This window comes from Colletotrichum jinshuiense, chromosome 2 (genome assembly GCF_051148585.1).
Source record: "Colletotrichum jinshuiense chromosome 2, complete sequence".
NCBI classification, from domain to species: Eukaryota; Fungi; Ascomycota; class Sordariomycetes; order Glomerellales; family Glomerellaceae; genus Colletotrichum; species Colletotrichum jinshuiense.
In genome coordinates, this window is record NC_139309.1 from 2,356,338 (window position 1) to 2,373,268 (window position 16,931).

General features: G+C 49.5%; 2 protein-coding genes across 2 annotated transcripts; one reads left to right on the plus strand and one right to left on the minus strand.

Annotated features, from left to right (window-relative positions):
• Positions 1 to 7,691: 7,691 nt before the first annotated feature.
• EsH8_II_000637 (uncharacterized protein) lies at positions 7,692 to 8,391 on the plus strand (the record flags this gene model as incomplete). Its single annotated transcript, XM_083263935.1, has 2 exons — positions 7,692 to 8,187; positions 8,327 to 8,391. 2 exons carry the CDS (start codon positions 7,692 to 7,694, stop codon positions 8,389 to 8,391), a joined length of 561 nt encoding a protein of 186 aa, XP_083121257.1.
• Positions 8,392 to 14,433: 6,042 nt separating this feature from the next.
• Positions 14,434 to 15,913, minus strand: EsH8_II_000638 (pectin lyase fold/virulence factor; the record flags this gene model as incomplete). The annotated part of the gene is made up of 6 exons (XM_083263936.1): positions 14,434 to 14,696; positions 14,758 to 14,802; positions 14,860 to 14,900; positions 15,009 to 15,059; positions 15,117 to 15,512; positions 15,570 to 15,913. 6 exons carry the CDS (start codon positions 15,911 to 15,913, stop codon positions 14,434 to 14,436), a joined length of 1,140 nt encoding a protein of 379 aa, XP_083121258.1.
• Between the last annotated feature and the right edge of the window lie 1,018 nt (positions 15,914 to 16,931).

Genomic DNA, 16,931 nt, shown 5'->3' on the forward strand with positions numbered 1-16,931 from the left:
TTCTAGTAATTTGCTGATCTCATATGCAGGCAAGCTCGAGGCCACAATTTTCAGCAGTCGATATGGTTTTATCATCGACGGCGGATGGCTAGACATCCCGAGTCTCTCCTTGGACCATTCATGAACTATTTGAGCACATTCCCTTCTATTAGATGTTAATGATACCATTTCTTCGATCACAGCCGAATTGTAAATAATTGAGGATACTTACTTGAAGTGTTGAAATTGAGTACGCGGGACTGCCGACCTGGCCGAATCGTCAAGACTGGTTGTCGCAAGGCGGCGTGGGGCTGCTGCTTACTATTTTGCCCCGGCAGCCCACCTAGTTTATATAAGTTAATCAAATTTCAACCCTGAATTGCTTCCGCTGAGAAATCCTGATTCATGATACTAGTCTCTACCGACATTGGGTGGATACGAGGTACGACGGATCTCAAGCTCAAGGGTTGCTCGTTGTTCTCGTCATAATAGAGAATGGAACTTGATGATCTTCTGAGGATAACAGCTGAAGTGAAGATGTGTAATTTCGAAGATTCAGGGGCATTCCCCTTGGACGGTAAGGGTCCTTGAAGAATTATGGGGTGTAGAACAAAGCTTTGATCAGTCGATGTAGAAATGCTAAGTTCAACGACGCTTCACGGATCCTCGACTTTGACGCCTTGTAGGCTCCCACAGAATGGCCGAGGCCGCGATATTGGAATAGGATAGGGCTTCATTGTCGTGTCTAGAAAATTGGTGGTGCCGGGTGTTCCATATACCCCTCATGATGCCGATGGAGTCCTAAAAGAAACGTTAGAATGTTGGCCGTGAACGTTTAAACTACTGACGAAACTTACACCAAACTCAATAACATGAGACGTACCTGTGATTCCGAGGAAAGAATTGGCTTTGACCAGAACATGTCGTCTTGGTGTTTTTGATTCTGTGTGCCTCATCCGCGATCATGACCTCTAATCCCAGCCCTACTGAGAAAATAGTGACACATATACTTGTTTGGACTCGCTATCGACCATCTGCTCCACTTTTTGACGGTTCTTCTCGACCACACAGCATAGGTCGCGACACTGATGACTCCCCGTGGGTCTTGGCCGTATTCGCTGGTGGTCCCCATCGATACCCATCTGAGAGCCTTTTGCCACGTCTCTCGCGTCCAATTTTGCCGATCAACTACACAGACTCTTGAGGATGACATTCCAAAGTGCGTGATGATGATACAATCGGGACATGACCGCTTAATCTTGATCACCCATTGCTGGGTGACCTCGAGATTTGGCCCCAAAACGCAGCTGCGCTTTCTTGCGCTGCACGGCATCTTGTCCAAGGAGGACCTGTTGGTATCACAGAGATATCCGTACGGATCAACAGCTCGCTGAATATCAATATGTTATATTCAGAAGCTGTAAATCGGCGTATGAAAGAGAAAGTAGGATGTTGGCAGCAGTAGAAGCAATAGTTAAGACATAGTTGCTGGCAGCCCGGAGGCTACTGTTGACCGCCTGCCCGTATTCTGGCCAGGTAATCCTACCGGAACTTCGGCAGTGACTCCAAGACGCGCATGCATATCCATATTATGCCTGTGAATTGATGCGGCATCAATGGGACTTGGAATGAAGTAGTAATAAAACATGACTGGTATCTCAGAGTCTCTGAGTCGTCGGCGGTTGGAGAGGCGTTGCGCATCAGGTAGTCCAGTAGAAGTTGAATGGGAGGTCCAAGACACTCGGGTGCACAGTCGATCATCCCACCGGCCAATCCAAAATCCGTACGGGTTGATTTTATGTCACTGGACAGAGCTCTGACTGATCCATCCATATCGGCATCAGAAAGCATCTCAATGGCTGCTTTTTGGCCTGGGTTGAATCGACTAAGCTGTGGGTCCCGATTGCATACCGTGCGTCTGCTCTGATGTCTCGATACGTCGACAAGATCTTTGACTATTGCATTTTGCCATGCTAGTCGTCCTTCGTTGGTTGATATATCAAGTTCGCGAACATCGGGTAACACGTAGAAACAACGTTGCTCTGCTTCGTTGTTTGAAACGTCGTCTGGGCCAAGAGCATATGGCCCACCCACGGGGAATTTCTGCGTTGCAGCTGCCGCTTCCACCGTGGCCGTATTCTGGCTGAGTAATCCAACACTGGCAGTCTTCTGCTTTGTGCCAGCGCTGCCAGAATACGGCGTATCATCTTATAAAGTAGGAAAATCGGTAATTGACGTAAAATCGTTAATTGCAGTAGAAATCAAAAGAATAACCATGCTGACCACATTCCACCACTGCTGTCAATGTCGTTCCATAGTTGGTACTGTCAACCACACGTAACCCAACCTTCCATCCGTATAGTGTCAGAATATTCTGAGTGATTGTTGGAAGAGTGGTCGGAAGGACAGTTGGTTCGATAGTTAAAACAGCAGTTTGTTGATGGTTGGTGGGATCTATGGGACAGGCGGTGGAACTGTGGAAGTGGGTGGTGGAGCAGTTAGTTGGACTGCCCAAGTGACAGGTGGTGGGACAGTTGATGGAATATTAGGTAGAATAGCTGGCTGCCGACGGCTAGTAAGAAGCTCTGCCACCGTTGTTGATAGAATTCGTATGTTGTCAAGAAAGTCTGGGTTGGCAATATGTTGCTTGAATGTTTCATTCCTCGTAGCGACTCCTTTAATTTTCGCATTAGTCCATTGATGGAAGTCGTTGTGTATAGCCTTATGGATGTGCTTGCCAATACCGCCGCCGTCTGAGGTGATACAGGCGCCGTTGCTGAGGAGGTAGTCTCGGAAGTACTTGATGATGTATGTTGAGGCTGCCGTAAAGGTGTGTTCAGGCCACTCTTCAAGGGATATTTGGGCCTCCTGCTAGAGCTCGATACTCATGAGGATCCTGCTCCTGTAGCTCTCAGCGAAGAATCTGATGGCAGATCCGATCTGTTCTTCTGTATGGCTGGCTGTTGGACAGAACTTGACGAACTTGTCCCTGGTTGACTGTTCAACGTAGATCTAGAGGGCAGTTGGAATCTGGAAAGCCAGGCCGTTGTTGGGCAGTGAAGAGGAGGAAGAAGAGACCGTCTTGACATCCTCACATTCACGTGTTGGATCTCACAGACAGGCAGGCTGACGACACCTCGAACACGGGTGTTTCTCCTCGGCGGCAACATTAGAGACGTGTACGTTCGTTAGGCGAATTACCGCTGGTTGTCTGGAAGATGTTTTGCGTAGATGTGGAGGCAGATCTTGTGAAGATGTGGAAGACCGAAGTGGAAGTAGGAAGTTGAGTAGGGGATGAAGTTGACGTCGAAGAAGTAGAAATGGAAGATGAAGTAGAAGGAGAAGGAACGGAATAGAGCTGCCGGCGGCCCCGTGTAATTCCTTAGGCACAAATGGCGAGGCCGCGTAACTACAAGCGGTAAACCCGCGTTTGTTGACAGTTGCTGTGGAAGCTGGCGGAATCGAGCGTTTGCTGGCGTTTGCTGTGGAGGTACGTGGAAGTAGGCAAACAACCCCCGTTTCGGCGGTGAGATCCCGTAGGCGGCAAAAGTGGAGAATTTACTACCGCGAGAAAGGTAGGAAGAAGAAGAAGGCAGAGAAGGTGAAGACGAAAAGGGAGAATAACTGCGTGATTGACGCTCTGTAGCTAGTTGGACTCTGGTGACTCGTTCCTTCTGGAGATTCAAAGGTATCGCGAGATTCTTAGGCAGGCCGGGTGGAACGGACTAAATGGAAGTCGTGATAGCTTTTTTAGCACGGTAGTGTCGATTCTGCCTGAGCCAATCAGATTGGATAGGGGGAATCGATAGCGGTGTCTCTTCTGTTGAACCTTGCTGATCTGTGGTATCATGGTGGTAGCAGTGAAACTGACCACGAATCGTAGTGGGTGCTGTGAAACTAACCACTGATCAGTGTTGGTATCACAGGATATCCATACGGGTGGTAATCAACGTAAAAGCAATGCGCAAACTGGTCTGTATTCGCGTGTGTTCAAGAGAAGAAGAGAACGGTTGGCAGCGGAAGCAGCAGTAGAAGATGCCGTCGTTGGCAGCCCAGAGGTAGAATATCCGGGCCCGAATGCTGCCTCTTCCCGAGGCCTGACCGACTGACCGTATTATGGCTGAGTAATTCAACACCTGGACTGCCTATCCGAACCTGCAGCTGGGCCGGGAGCCTGGTCTTGAACCAAGTCTGAATCCTGGGGTTTGCTTGAGGTTTGAGAGACAGTGACGTCTTGAGAATTCGAGAGAATGCGAATTGTTGCCAACTCAGCCGGATGAGGTGCAGAGAGGTACGAATAAGATTCGGTGGAGGGACCTGTTCGAACGGTGAATAGCAGAGAATGGCGAGTAGATGATGAACTATTCGCCAATTACACAGCACGGTTCCAACTCGACCTCACGGCACGCTCCCGCGTGAAACTGAGGAACAACTCAGGCGTATTGCCTGTCGTCTCAGTCTGGATCGTTAATCCATATGGGATTCTGATGAGGTGATCCAGTGTGAGACGGTACTGCGGGACAAACCCAAAAATGATCGATGGCCAGACTGCACCTGAAAAAGCCAAGTGTATCACTGACATTGTCGATAAAATAATCTGGGTCCGATACAAAACTGGTTGCAGTATTCAAAGGAGGATTGCCCTTCAGTCATGCCGCCTGAGGTCTGCTAACAGAGCCATTTTCCTCGATCATCTTTTGGGCATCATCAAAGATGAGCTTGAATCTCTGGATCTGGCTGGACATTAGGTAGAAACTTGGATACCTCTGCCTGGATGTACTGTAACTGCGTCCTGATTATTTGATATTGAGGCTTGTCTTCTGACGACTCGAAGTTCTCGTCGTTAAATCCGATAGATGCACCCGCAGGAGATTTCTCTCCGGTAGCCATGTCTGAATTTCGCACCCAGACAGGGACATGCTCGGGCAAGATATTTACGCCCCGGATTCTGAATCCGAAGTGATTGAAGAGAGGGCTGAAAGGACGTTGAGACTTGATGGCTTAAGGGAGGTTGGAGGGAAGTCGGCGAGGGGGATACCGTAGAGAAAGGGTGCAGGAAATTTGGTAACTCGGCAGGAAAGGCAAGTGCGGCCCCATCTATGGCCAAGGTGAAGTGAGGCTTTTGCCCAAATAGGCAAGCGAATTAACTAAAGGCAATCAATATCTAGCATTTACTAGGGTCTTCCTTCCACTCCTACTCCATTCTTTGATTTCTCTAAAATATCTCCGCCTCACTCACGCGCGCGGAAGTAGCGGAGGCGATCACTGAGCAGTAAGACAATCGTTCGGTCCTTCCCCCGCAGAAAATATGAGTATCTGATCAAAATAGACCTGATTAGGCCTATTCAGAATACTTTTTATGAATTATTAGGCTCTATGGTAGCGGAACCTAGGGTGCGTGGCAGCGGTTGGGTGTGTTGTGGTGTTCTACATGCATGCATCCATCCATCTATTCCACTTCACCATGTAAGTTGTCTCCGCCCGAGGTTTTCCAAGACTTTTCTTTTCTTCTTTTTACTGTTCTTATTTAACACGCATCTCTCCTACAGAGTACACCTATTTTGCACTTTTCCCCAAACCATCTCATTAGATCTGCCATGAGCAGGTCACCAACCGCCAAGATAGCCCCAATTCACGAGTTTTCGACTTCCAAACTTCCATCGAAGAGCCAGATGGCCGAGCAATCCTCCCCTACTATTACGGCTACACCGATAGCCTGATTGAACGATGCAAACCAGTCCTCAAGGCTTGCATCAACACATTCTTCGGTCGCATTAAAGGTGAAACTGCCTCCCGCAAACGATCGTAAAGTCCAGCCATCCCATTGCGAAGACACAGGACATCACCCCCATCTTGGGTTTCCACCCTATTTTCTACATTGCTCCCAAGCTAGTGATCTGATTTTTGACCAACTGTACTTTCTTTTTCGGTCCTTTTATTAAGCGGGATGATGCCGATTAAGATTTTCAGTGTTTTGTGTTGGTTGGCAAGACCAAACCGGCTTTCGCCGTTCGCTATGACCCCGCCGGCCAACGTCCTTGCTGCTTTCTCCAAGAGGACAATGTCAAAAAATGGTGTAAGGTGTGGGACTCTACCGATTTCGAGGTAATTCAACCTGGCCTTGCTGAGATGTTCTATTACAGGTGGCCTCCCAACTAACATTGGACTTATATACCGGACGATAAGTCGTCTTCGCAGCCGTCGAGGCAGTCGCCACGGTCCCTGAATGGATTCGTTATCTCATGCCTGCCGCAAGATCGCCCATGATCCATCCAAAGCCTCTCGCGCGACTACTGAGCTGCACAGCAAAATGACAGGCTGTAGACCTCGCCCTCGTGAAATTCAAGGTTATCTAGGTAGAGAAGTTCTACGGTTGATGTATGGGGTCATCAGGGGGGAGTTTGGGTTGGTTGAAGATGCAGTTGACTGCCTAATGGCCACACGATTAGCTTGCACAATCGCTTTTTCAATTGCGGCAGAAATTACTTTTTGCGTTCTGGCTCTATTATAACATGCCAAAACTATTGGAACGTTGTTTTGTTTACAGGCGGGCCTCTTTCGTCACAGGAAGTTGTCTCGCGACACCTACGTAGACTCTTTATATGCACCTTCGTGCCAACGCAATAACAACAATCCGTATAGATTTGAAACTCAGTTGCTGTTCTTTTTATATAATACCAATTAAAGTGACGCAACGCAATGACTTTATGACCGCGATATTGTGCTTCCTGAGCCTCGCGGTGGTTGTCCCGCATGGATGAAGGACTGCAAACCCACATCTGTTTTGGCGTACGTCAGATCACTACGTCAGGCATTGAACTCAGGACACTTCCCTTTCTCATAAAACTTGATAGGACCGCGTTTTCTTTCCTTCCTCTTCCAGAAGTACTGCGTGAGATGATCAACAAGTGGTTCAGTCACGTGCTTGGCCAATTTGCTTTTCGCGTCTTTCGCTACTTGCCAACCTGCCACACACCTACTTTATCATACTCACCCATACTACCCACAAACAAAAAGCCTCTACAAAAAGCCTCCCGAGAGAACGACTTTTTTTCAATTACAATACAATCGCATCATCAAAAGGTTTCCCCCGCCTTTTCCCTCCCTTTATTATTTCCCCCCCTTTTTTTGCGAGCAAGTTCCTTTCGTCTGACATTTCTCTTGCAGACGAAGCATCTCCGCGTATTGCCTCACGAAACTCACTTACAGTCAAGCTCTGCGAGACAATCCTTCGTGGGTCCAGCCCTGTTGTTTACAGCAAATGATGACAGAAATTGACTCTCTCAATTTATTTTCTAGGTAGAAATTTCTCTACTGAAAAAGCAGTTGTTGACGCCGACGTGACCCGTCCAGTTCTCGACGATGGAGCCTGACGCCACTTTGAAGAGCAGTACTGGTGACAGCGGTGCAACCAACGATGTAAGTTTCGTCTTCCACCTCAATAGGAAGCCACATTCATTTCCCCCGTTTTTTCATGGGCTTGCATCTGACTTTAGTTCGATCAGATGCGCTCGGCAAACTCAACGCCTGAATGGCTGTGGCCAGATTCTGCCAAGGCTTTTGCTTCAGAAATCACAAGCATTACTGGACAGTCACAAGCCACTCAGCAGAGTCAAGTTGTAATTGAGTTCCCGAATTCATTGGCCTCTATATCTGGAACCTCGTTCTCCAATCGTACCCATGCAATATGGGTTTTGAACAAGATCAGCAAAATGCTCCTTAACGACAAGCTAAAGGGCGTCGGCATGGATTCTGGCAAGCCTGCTCGATTCTTGATTCTTCCCTTCTACCAAGCTCAAGTGGACGAGTACCGCAGAATGTTGCGCGAGGACCACGCCGATCTGGGCATCTCATCGACAGACCTTCGCAGAATTGAAGTGCTCGCGCTGGGCTCATCTCAGGGCAAGGAAAGCGATTGCGTGTTTGTTGACTACGTCCAAACCGATTCCCTCGGCTTCTGCGACGACCCCAACATTGATTTCTTCGCCACGACTCGCTCCAAGCAATGCGAGATAATCATAGCAAACCAGGGTATGATTGCATCGGCAAAGACGACCAAGCTTCACGCAATCTTGAAGGACGCTCAAGCGAATGGGTACTTCGTCCAGATACCATCTTGCGGCATTTGCTGCCAGCATGACCATACCGATCAACAGTGCAAGCAAGCCAAGAAGCGGTGCGACTATTGTGGCGAGGGGGGCCACACTCGTGTGTTCTGCGACAAAATCCAGTGCCAAAACTGCCGCCAGCTTGGTCATGTAGCTGCTTACTGCACCCGTCCACGTCTCTGCCAGCAATGTGGCCAGGATTACACCATTGAGCATCGCAAGACGTGCAATGGCCGCAGCGTTTGCTCGATCTGCTGGAGGTCTCACCCAGGCGAGCCATGCAAAATGTGCAAACATTGCCTAAAGAAAGGTCATCGGGCTGACAATTGCCGCCTGAATCCTCTTTCCAAAGAGTTCGGGAAGACGTCTACTACTATTAAATGCAGATTGTGTGAGCAAAAGGGTCACAAGGCTGCCGACTGCCCGAAAAAGAATACTACAACTGTTTGCAAATGCTGCGGCAAAGAGGGCCACAAGGTCAGAGACTGCCCGGACATGCCCCCTCGTCCCATCATCTGCTACAACTGTGGCGAAGAGGGGCACGTCAAGAATGACTGCCCCTGCGGGGACATCTGCAAGCGTTGCAAGCAGGAGGGTCACATGAAAGCTGATTGCCGTACCCTGATATGCTCTAACTGCGGGGAGACCGGTCACAAGTCTCGGGGATGCCATACGAAGGTGCAAGCAGGTCCCAACTGACCCATAAGCAACTTCAAATCATCCCTCACTTCCAAACATCCAGCTCTCATTATCGGTATAGGCAAAGGAAGCTCTTAAGCTGGTGGTGGTAATGTACAGGGTGATGGCAGCGCTGGAGATGGAGTGGTTGGTGGAGATAGCAGTACATGGAATGATGACAGAGCGGTCGTTAAAGGTTCTGGTAATCACCATGAAGATTGTGAGAGGCATGCTGGCGTGTGTCTATTACTAGAAGACATCAAACCTAGGTTTTCGAGACGTATCAGAATAAATATCCGAGGGTTTCCTCATGACTGTGTTCCTCAAGCGCCGGTGATGTTTCGTAAAATCCTTGGATGGCAACCTTTCTCTTCTCTACATCCTGAAAAGAAAAGACGAGAAGCTGTATGAGATGAATCAATCAAGTCTTGGCCGAGTCCAAAAATCTGACAGTGAATATTTAAAAATACTACGCCGTCTAAATCATAAAGGCGCATCAGTGACTTGCAGCAGTCGCCAGTTCTGTCATCGTTGGCACTCATGCGGCGGCAGGCCTGTGGCACGTATGAGGCTTCACGAGACCGGTCTGACAACACAAAATTCACTCGATCAGGAGCGGAGTGTGCATGGACGCGGCTGCAATTAGTTAATTGAAACCCAGTGCTTCGCTAACAATAATTAAATTAAAACAAAATAACTGAATTCTAGTTCAAGGACTAGTTAGCCCATCAAATTAGTACAATTTTGGCCATGGCTTGCCGTCAATGCCGAGGCAGTAATGCAGTTGTCACTAACATTCGGGTTTTTTTCTTAAGAAATTTTTTTCCAAAAAAGGGGGCGCTGAGCAGTAATTATCAGAGACAACATCCCCTATATCTCCACCCTAAGTTTGATATCGACCAACTAAACCATCCAAGAATCCCCGTTTCTGATAGAAGGCAAAACCTGATTGGTGAAACAGCGCCAACACAGTCTAGCCTAATTGAAGAAGACTCCGAATTCTCATCCATCGACCCTCTGATCCAGGTTCTTGTGGCTGTTGACTCACTCATATTGACTAAGTCTTCTTATAACATATAGAGAGATTTGCAACTTCAGATTACCGGTTATGACCACAAGGGACGTATCTGGCCTTGCGGCCTTGGAAGCGCGGGTCGTGTCGCTAAGTGTTTCTTACGTGCCACGGTCGTGGGCGGAACAGAGCAAACAAGTCAACGGTCGCGTAGGGTCTAATCGTGACTGTCATTCTAATCTGGCTATTCTAGCCCCTCTGCAGGGCCGTATCTATTCTCCATCCCTCGGCCAGGCAATGAACTATCTTCCTTACCCTCGGCCATCCATCCACAAGTCGCCAGTGTTCCACTGCCCGCACCGCCGCCTCCGTGACTCTGCCGCGTAGGCATTTGACATGTCCTTTTTGTCTCAGCCAAGACAAAGACCCTTGCGATGCCATCTGATTATGATCTTCCGGTTCTCCAAGCAGCTTGAACAGATAGACTCTTTGCATCTGTCGCATCTCTCCCATCCCTCGCTTCCCAGTGTATCTGAGCAGATCACGCACTCCCATTGCTGTTGGTCAAAATAACCTCGTTCCAGGATTTGTCGCAACTGCACTCCCAGGGAAGCCGGATGAGGTCCGAACAAGGCCCATACAGTTTCCCAGTTCTCCATAGATTCGTCGAGGAACGGAAACCAACCCATGGTCGGTATGCGTGCACTTGCACCTGGGGCACAAACCTTAGCTGCCTGCTCTGGATCAATATACAGCAGTGCCCCCAGCCCCCTCGGCTGTGTGTTGTATTGAAATGACTGTGTGCTTGGTTTAATAACCTCGCTTAATACGCGTCGAAGGTTTTCACCAATCGCCGCCGCTCGAGTCGTCCATGAATCCCACTTCGCAGTCCGGATGATTGCCCAGGATTCCATCAGCACTTCATGATTGATCATCTCTGAGTACATCGAGTCGTGGTAGTCTTTGAGTATTCGCATCACGTCCTGCTCGACGTATCCGAGCTTCGAGATGGTGACTCCGTCGGGGTAAACGGCCAGACCGCATGCGCGCAAACCCTCGCCGAACAAGACGAACGACGGTCGCATACTTGAGACCTCCATGTATTGCGCAAGTTGATGTGCAAATGGTGCGCCGGATCTGATTGCAGTTTGAGTCTCGTCCACGACAAGATAGATGCCCAACTTGTGACATGTTTCGGTAAGTACCTGCCACTCTATCGGTTCAAGAATCTGACCATCTCTGGACGAGACCATCTCAACTACCAGACCAAACGTGCCCTCCTCTTTCCAACTCTTCAATTTGCTTTCGACATTTCGCCAGTCTTTAAGATCTTTGCGAAGGAGGATATGCGGATCGGGGCCACAGGAAACTTTCCGAGCTATCGCAGAAGCAGAGTATTGTGTCTTAAGGACGTAAGCACTGACATCATGTTCTTGTTGCAAATTAGAAGCACTTACCATGGTGCCATTTCCTGCACCGTATGAACCCTCTACTATAGCCAAGCCGCAACTTTGTCGCTCAATATCAGTGACAGTCTTGTTGGAACTCTTACGCAAACTCTCGAGACGCAATATCGTAGCCATCATGGTCCGGGGGTGGATGTCGGCTGTTCGGTTATGGAAGGACACGGGGATAGCTCCGTGGAAGTATTTGCTGTGAAAGACTTCGTCAGTATTCTCGCAATATCGGCTATTCAAACACCAGCAGAAACTCACGCAAAGTCCTTGCGATATTCCATTACCAGCCCATCAATTCTATATGAAGCATGCACAGGATCCGCTCTCAGCTCCTGGGCTAGAGTCTTGAGATCCGCGTCTTCGAGAATAAGAGCTCTTCTCGACAGAAAACCGAAATTGGCGTTCATATTGATGGAAGGCAGGAGGTTTTTTTGAAACTTGATCCGAATTTCATGCAATCCGAAGGTGTCAGACAACGGGAGGCCACTTTGGCATTTCCTCCAATGGTTCTCCCAGGCCTCTGATATTGGGCCCAGGGGTGTTCGGGTCTTTCCAATTCGTTTCCGGCATGCCGGACAGTCAGATGGAAGGCCCAAGGGTTCGTTATTGGAGGAGAGTCCCTGGCACAACCTTTCGTGGACAAGGTGCAGTCCCTTCCAGTCGGTCTTGTTCGCAAGGTCGCCAAGGATGGACTCGGCTGTCAGCTTACAGCTGCGACATTTCCAGTCCAAGGTGGTGTTCTTTTTTTGCGGCATGGTACTTTTTGAGATAGACCGTGGTCTTAGTGTCTCGTTCTGTTGGTGCAGTAGGATGAGAGGTGTTGTGGGAGGAAGAATTAAAGTGAAGAGGGGAAAGGGCAGAACCTTAGCTTCACCTTGTTTGGGTGGAAAAGGCGCGGTTAGGAGCGACAAACAACGCAAGAGCCTACAAGGGTAAGAGCTGTCCCCGCTGCTGTGAAGACAACATAGTGTCTAGACTGTGACTCAAATGTTGGTCGGAAAATGACCACATGGCAAACAAAACCGAACCAACCATGAGCTCCCTGAGTAGCACATCACGGCAAGGATGCGTTGGCTTGCCTTGGGGTCGGCGGGACCCCACTTCTCGCACCGTTTCCGATGTTTTCCTTCTGCAGAAAGCGACAAGGAAGTTGGTAAACAAGCGCTGAGCTTCCTCAGGAGTGGCTCATGCATGGTTCGAGGGTCTAAAAGGTCGCTTCAAGATGTTGGATATTGACAGTTGCCAACGAGGGGAAAAGACAACATGCGCTTTATAGCACAAGATGGTTGGATGCTAACCATGGCCTTTTTCCCACCCATGATGAACTATTGTAGGAAAGAAATTGAATGTCTTTTGGATTTTGGAATGCATTAAAACATTTATGCCTACATGTCCACGAAGCTTTTGAAACATGGCATCCCCCCTCTACCCCTTTTATCTTATTTTTCTTTTCTTTTTTGGTTGGAAATAGGACGTTTGCTCCAGTCGCCACGATCCCGAGTGGATTCCTTCTTTGCCGCTTGCTGCAAGGTCACCGTCCGTCCAAAGCCTCGCACGCGACTACTGAATATTAAGCCACCATGGGCAGCAGTAAAATTCATTCTAGTGGGATAACAAATTTAATAGAAGGAGAAACTTTATGTTCGATGCATGGAGTCGTCGAAAGGATTTTGGCTCTTGTACGAGAGCTTATTGACCGCCAAGCTTAGGCTATGGTCCTTTTTATGAATCCAAGCCGGGCTTCTTTGAATATGGCACCAGTTGCATTTCGGCTGCAGAAGAACATGCAAATAGTGATGCGATGTTGTTTAATGTGCAGATAGGCCGCTCTTGTCATGAATCAACCTTTGAGTCTGCCTCGAAGCGTTAAAGATATCTTGACATCAGGTCCTGGTATTGTAATCTCACCTAGTCCGCCATGAATCCTTCAGCTTTGAGCGCACCCAGCAAAGACCTTATTACGGCAGATGATCGTCAATGTAAACAAACTTGGGTACCAGAAGCATGATGCAGCTGCAGCCGAGTAATCGACCAATGTGAAAGTCGGCGTGGTGCTAAGTGTCGTGCAATATTAGCCGACTAATTTATTCCCGGCGAGGGGGCATCTAAGCTGATACAGGACGTCACACACATAGCGCTCATTCTCGATCTGTTGACACCGGCTGTTGCCCGTGTAGCTGATATTCTCTTCCCAGCTCTTTTAAAGTATGTTTATAATCCTCCATGCAATTGGTGCTATGTCATTATACAGTCCATGCCCGTCTGCAGCCCACGGTCTCCCGCAGCGACTCCCCAAGGAACCGAAAGTATTACTCCGGTCAGAAAGCCGCATCGCCTTCAACGAATACCTGGGCTTTTTATGCACGGCATTTACTGGCCGGGCCTGGGTCCTCTGCCATTACTGCCCTGTTATCGGGACATCGTCGATAACAACAGATCAAGTCATAACAACAGCATTCAACGCCAAAAAGAAAGAAAAAATATACTGTTAACAATGCTGTTGAGATATCGGCGGGAATACGAGGGTGCGTTGAGAGTGATTGTAGAGTGTGCTTTTACAGGGTGTGATGTATAGTCGGCAAGCTTAAGTATCCCTCTGTCTCATGATGGGATAGTTATCATCTGATCTGTTACGAAAGGATTAAATAGTGGGGATTGATAGGTTCAAGTGCAGTCCGACATCAAGAACATGAGATGAAATGTGGCATGGGCAACAAGGCAACCGTTTGGAAATCTTACAGACAGGAAACAAAGTCATTGAAACAAAAGGTGCGGAATTCTTCCGCGGCTTTATGAAGCCTCTTGTTCTACTGACAGCATTTCTGGCTGACGCAAATGCTGACCCCTGCATGATTCACACCCGCCGCGTTGAATCTTGTCAGTATGAGGAGGACGGGGTGTTTAAACTCGGGAATGGGGATATACAAGCAACTGTCAATAGTCTGCATATCTACCTACTGGGCTTCAATGTATTAAAGGCTGCGAGGGGAAAGTCTCAACAAGGAGACCTGAACGTGAGACCGCGCTGCAAGGTGTCATATAAGTTGTACCCAGTCGATGAAATATGCATCAAGCATTATATTTACGTCTTCGACGGTATAAGATATGTACATGAATCTGTCGTTGGTCACTCGTGTACCCGACTCAACCCCTAGTTAACAACCCCTGGATTTCCCGAAAAAAGAAATTCTGATGAAGCTTAGATCTTGCCAATGCCGGCGCTGGTAAGAGCGGCCTTGGCATCGTTGGAAGTGCCAGCAGAAGCAACGTTCTTGCCAGCGAAGTTGGCGAGAATGCTGGTGTCGGAGCCAGTAAGCGTGCCACTGCTGCCGTAGGCGTTGAGCTGGCAAGCATGGCCAAGGTTGGTGGAGCACTTGGCGTTGGTGGTGCTGTCGGGAGAGGCGAAGACCTTGCCGGGGAGACCGGACTGAGCGGCAGCCTTGACGTTCTGGAAGATGTTGCCTAGTTACGGTTAGGGAAAAGTCCGAAGGGGATGGGAGGTGCAAAGAGGGGTGTCACATACCCTCGGCGACGATCTGGGCACCAGAGTCGGCCTCGAACGCGTGGCCTTTTTCAAAGTTAGTTGGAATATTCTTAAAGCTTTATGGAGTGAATGATAACTTACCGGTGTTGTCGTACCAGTAGTTGTTGACGGCGTGGAGGAGACTAAAGCGGGATGTTGTTAGCCATGGTTCGTGATAGCTTCATATACGGGAACGGAAATAATTCTAGAAAAATCTAGAAAAATGCTAGAAGCAAGCGGTTTGTACGTACGTGTTTCCGGCGACCTTAGGCGCACGTCCTGAGGTATGATGGACATAGTTACTGTTGCTGTGTTAACTCCGCGCGCAAAAATAAAGCTCGAGTTCAAATAGGGCTTACCCCTTGAAGGTGACCAAGTCGCTGCTGCCGGTGAAGTAGAGACCCCAGTAGTGGTGACCGTCGCAGGTAGCGGACCAGGAGGAAGAGCCGTCAATCTCGGAGTTGGAAATGGTAACGCGGTTGGAGGCGCCGTTGCCGAGGACAATGTGCTGGCGGCCGATGAGGGAGGTCTTGACGTGGTCGATCCAGACAAGATCGCTGCCATCAAGGGTGATGGCATCTCCACCCCAGACGTACTGAGGGTTCAGCTGGGTGAAGTGGACGTTCTGGACGATGATGTTCTTGGCGCCGCCGGTGATGCGGATTCCCTTGCCAATGATGACACCCTTGGAGCCCTGACCGATGAGGGACTTGTTGGAGGCAACCTTGATGGGGTTCAGGCCGGCCTTGTCGTACCTGTAGTTATCCAGTCAGCAAGTTTGAAGAGAGATGGGTTCTTTGGGTCTGACGTACTTGACGGAGACCTTGGGGGCGTTGGGCTGGTAGTTGGTGCACCAGTTGTCCTTGTTGATGGCAGTCTGGCAAGCAGAGCCGGTTCCCCACGGGGCGCAGCCCGTCTCGGAGGCGGTACCCTCGGTGTTGCGGAAGTCAAAGGTCTTGGTCAAGACGATGACACGGGCCGAGGAGTCGGTAAGGTAGGAGACAAGCTCGGCAGTGGTGGAAGGGTAGACGGGAGTGGCGCTACCACCACCGGTGGTGCCCTTGGCAAAGCCCTCAGCAGAGCCCTTAACGGCATCGGCGGCGAGAGCCAGAGGGGCGAAGGCAGCCAGTGCCACGGAGAGAAGCGCAGATCGCATGATGGAGGCTTTCGAAGAGAAGAATAATGTAGATACAAAAGAATGAATGTGTTGGTCGGATGTTAATGAGAGACAAGAGGACGAAAGCCGCTGGAGAGAAAAGAAGGTTCCAAGACAACTACCAGCGGCTAGAGGTCGATCATATATGTTTGTTTGGCTGCTTGCGCCCCTCTCCCTGGAGTCCTTCTTCTCCTATTCATCCACCCCCTGAGCTTCGACGAACCCCCACCAACAGCACGGCACATGAGGGCCTCATCTCACGGTACCCCTTTGGCCCTGCGAGGACCCAGCTGTTCAATTGACGGAGGATATTGCAAAAACCTACAACCCACCCACACTACTTTCCATAACTACGGCGCAGCACGTTGTACGTGCCGGAGCCGACATGTCAATGGGAAAAGCAGTGGGGTGTCCCCACTGATTCGTGGGGATTTGATGCTCTTAGCAACCCCTTCATCTACCACCTTACCCCCGTCGTCCCGGGGTTGCGGTGATAGCTTCGGTCGCACCAACCGCAACAAGCAAAAGCAACAAGGTCGCAGTCGTTGACAGCAATTCCATCAATGAAAATGACGGATTGAAGTCTCCGCTGGTAGGGCCGCGTAAGGAGCTGCCGGATTTACACTACACTAGTTTTCAGACTGCCATTGATGGAGCCCTCCCCCCAGCTGCTAGGAGTTGTCACGGGGCATTGAGTAGCAAGCTCGCGAGCGGCAGTTCGCGCTTAGCGTAACATTGCTGTGCGCCACGGCCTGCCAAGGTCCGTCTGCAATGTCTGCACGGGGGTTCTCGTAAATTTCCGCACCAAGGAAACATGGGATTGGATTCGCACATGCCCCGTAGCGCGTTCCGAACCCCCCATAGCTTGTTCCGATGAAACGGCGGGAATTTCCTGGGATGGCGTGTTTTCGCATTGTTAGCACATGTCACCTAAGCAATCGGCTCAAGCCACGACCCAGCCGCCGGGGGCCAGAGAATAAACTAACAAGCTTCTATCCTCGGTCGTTATCCGTAACAA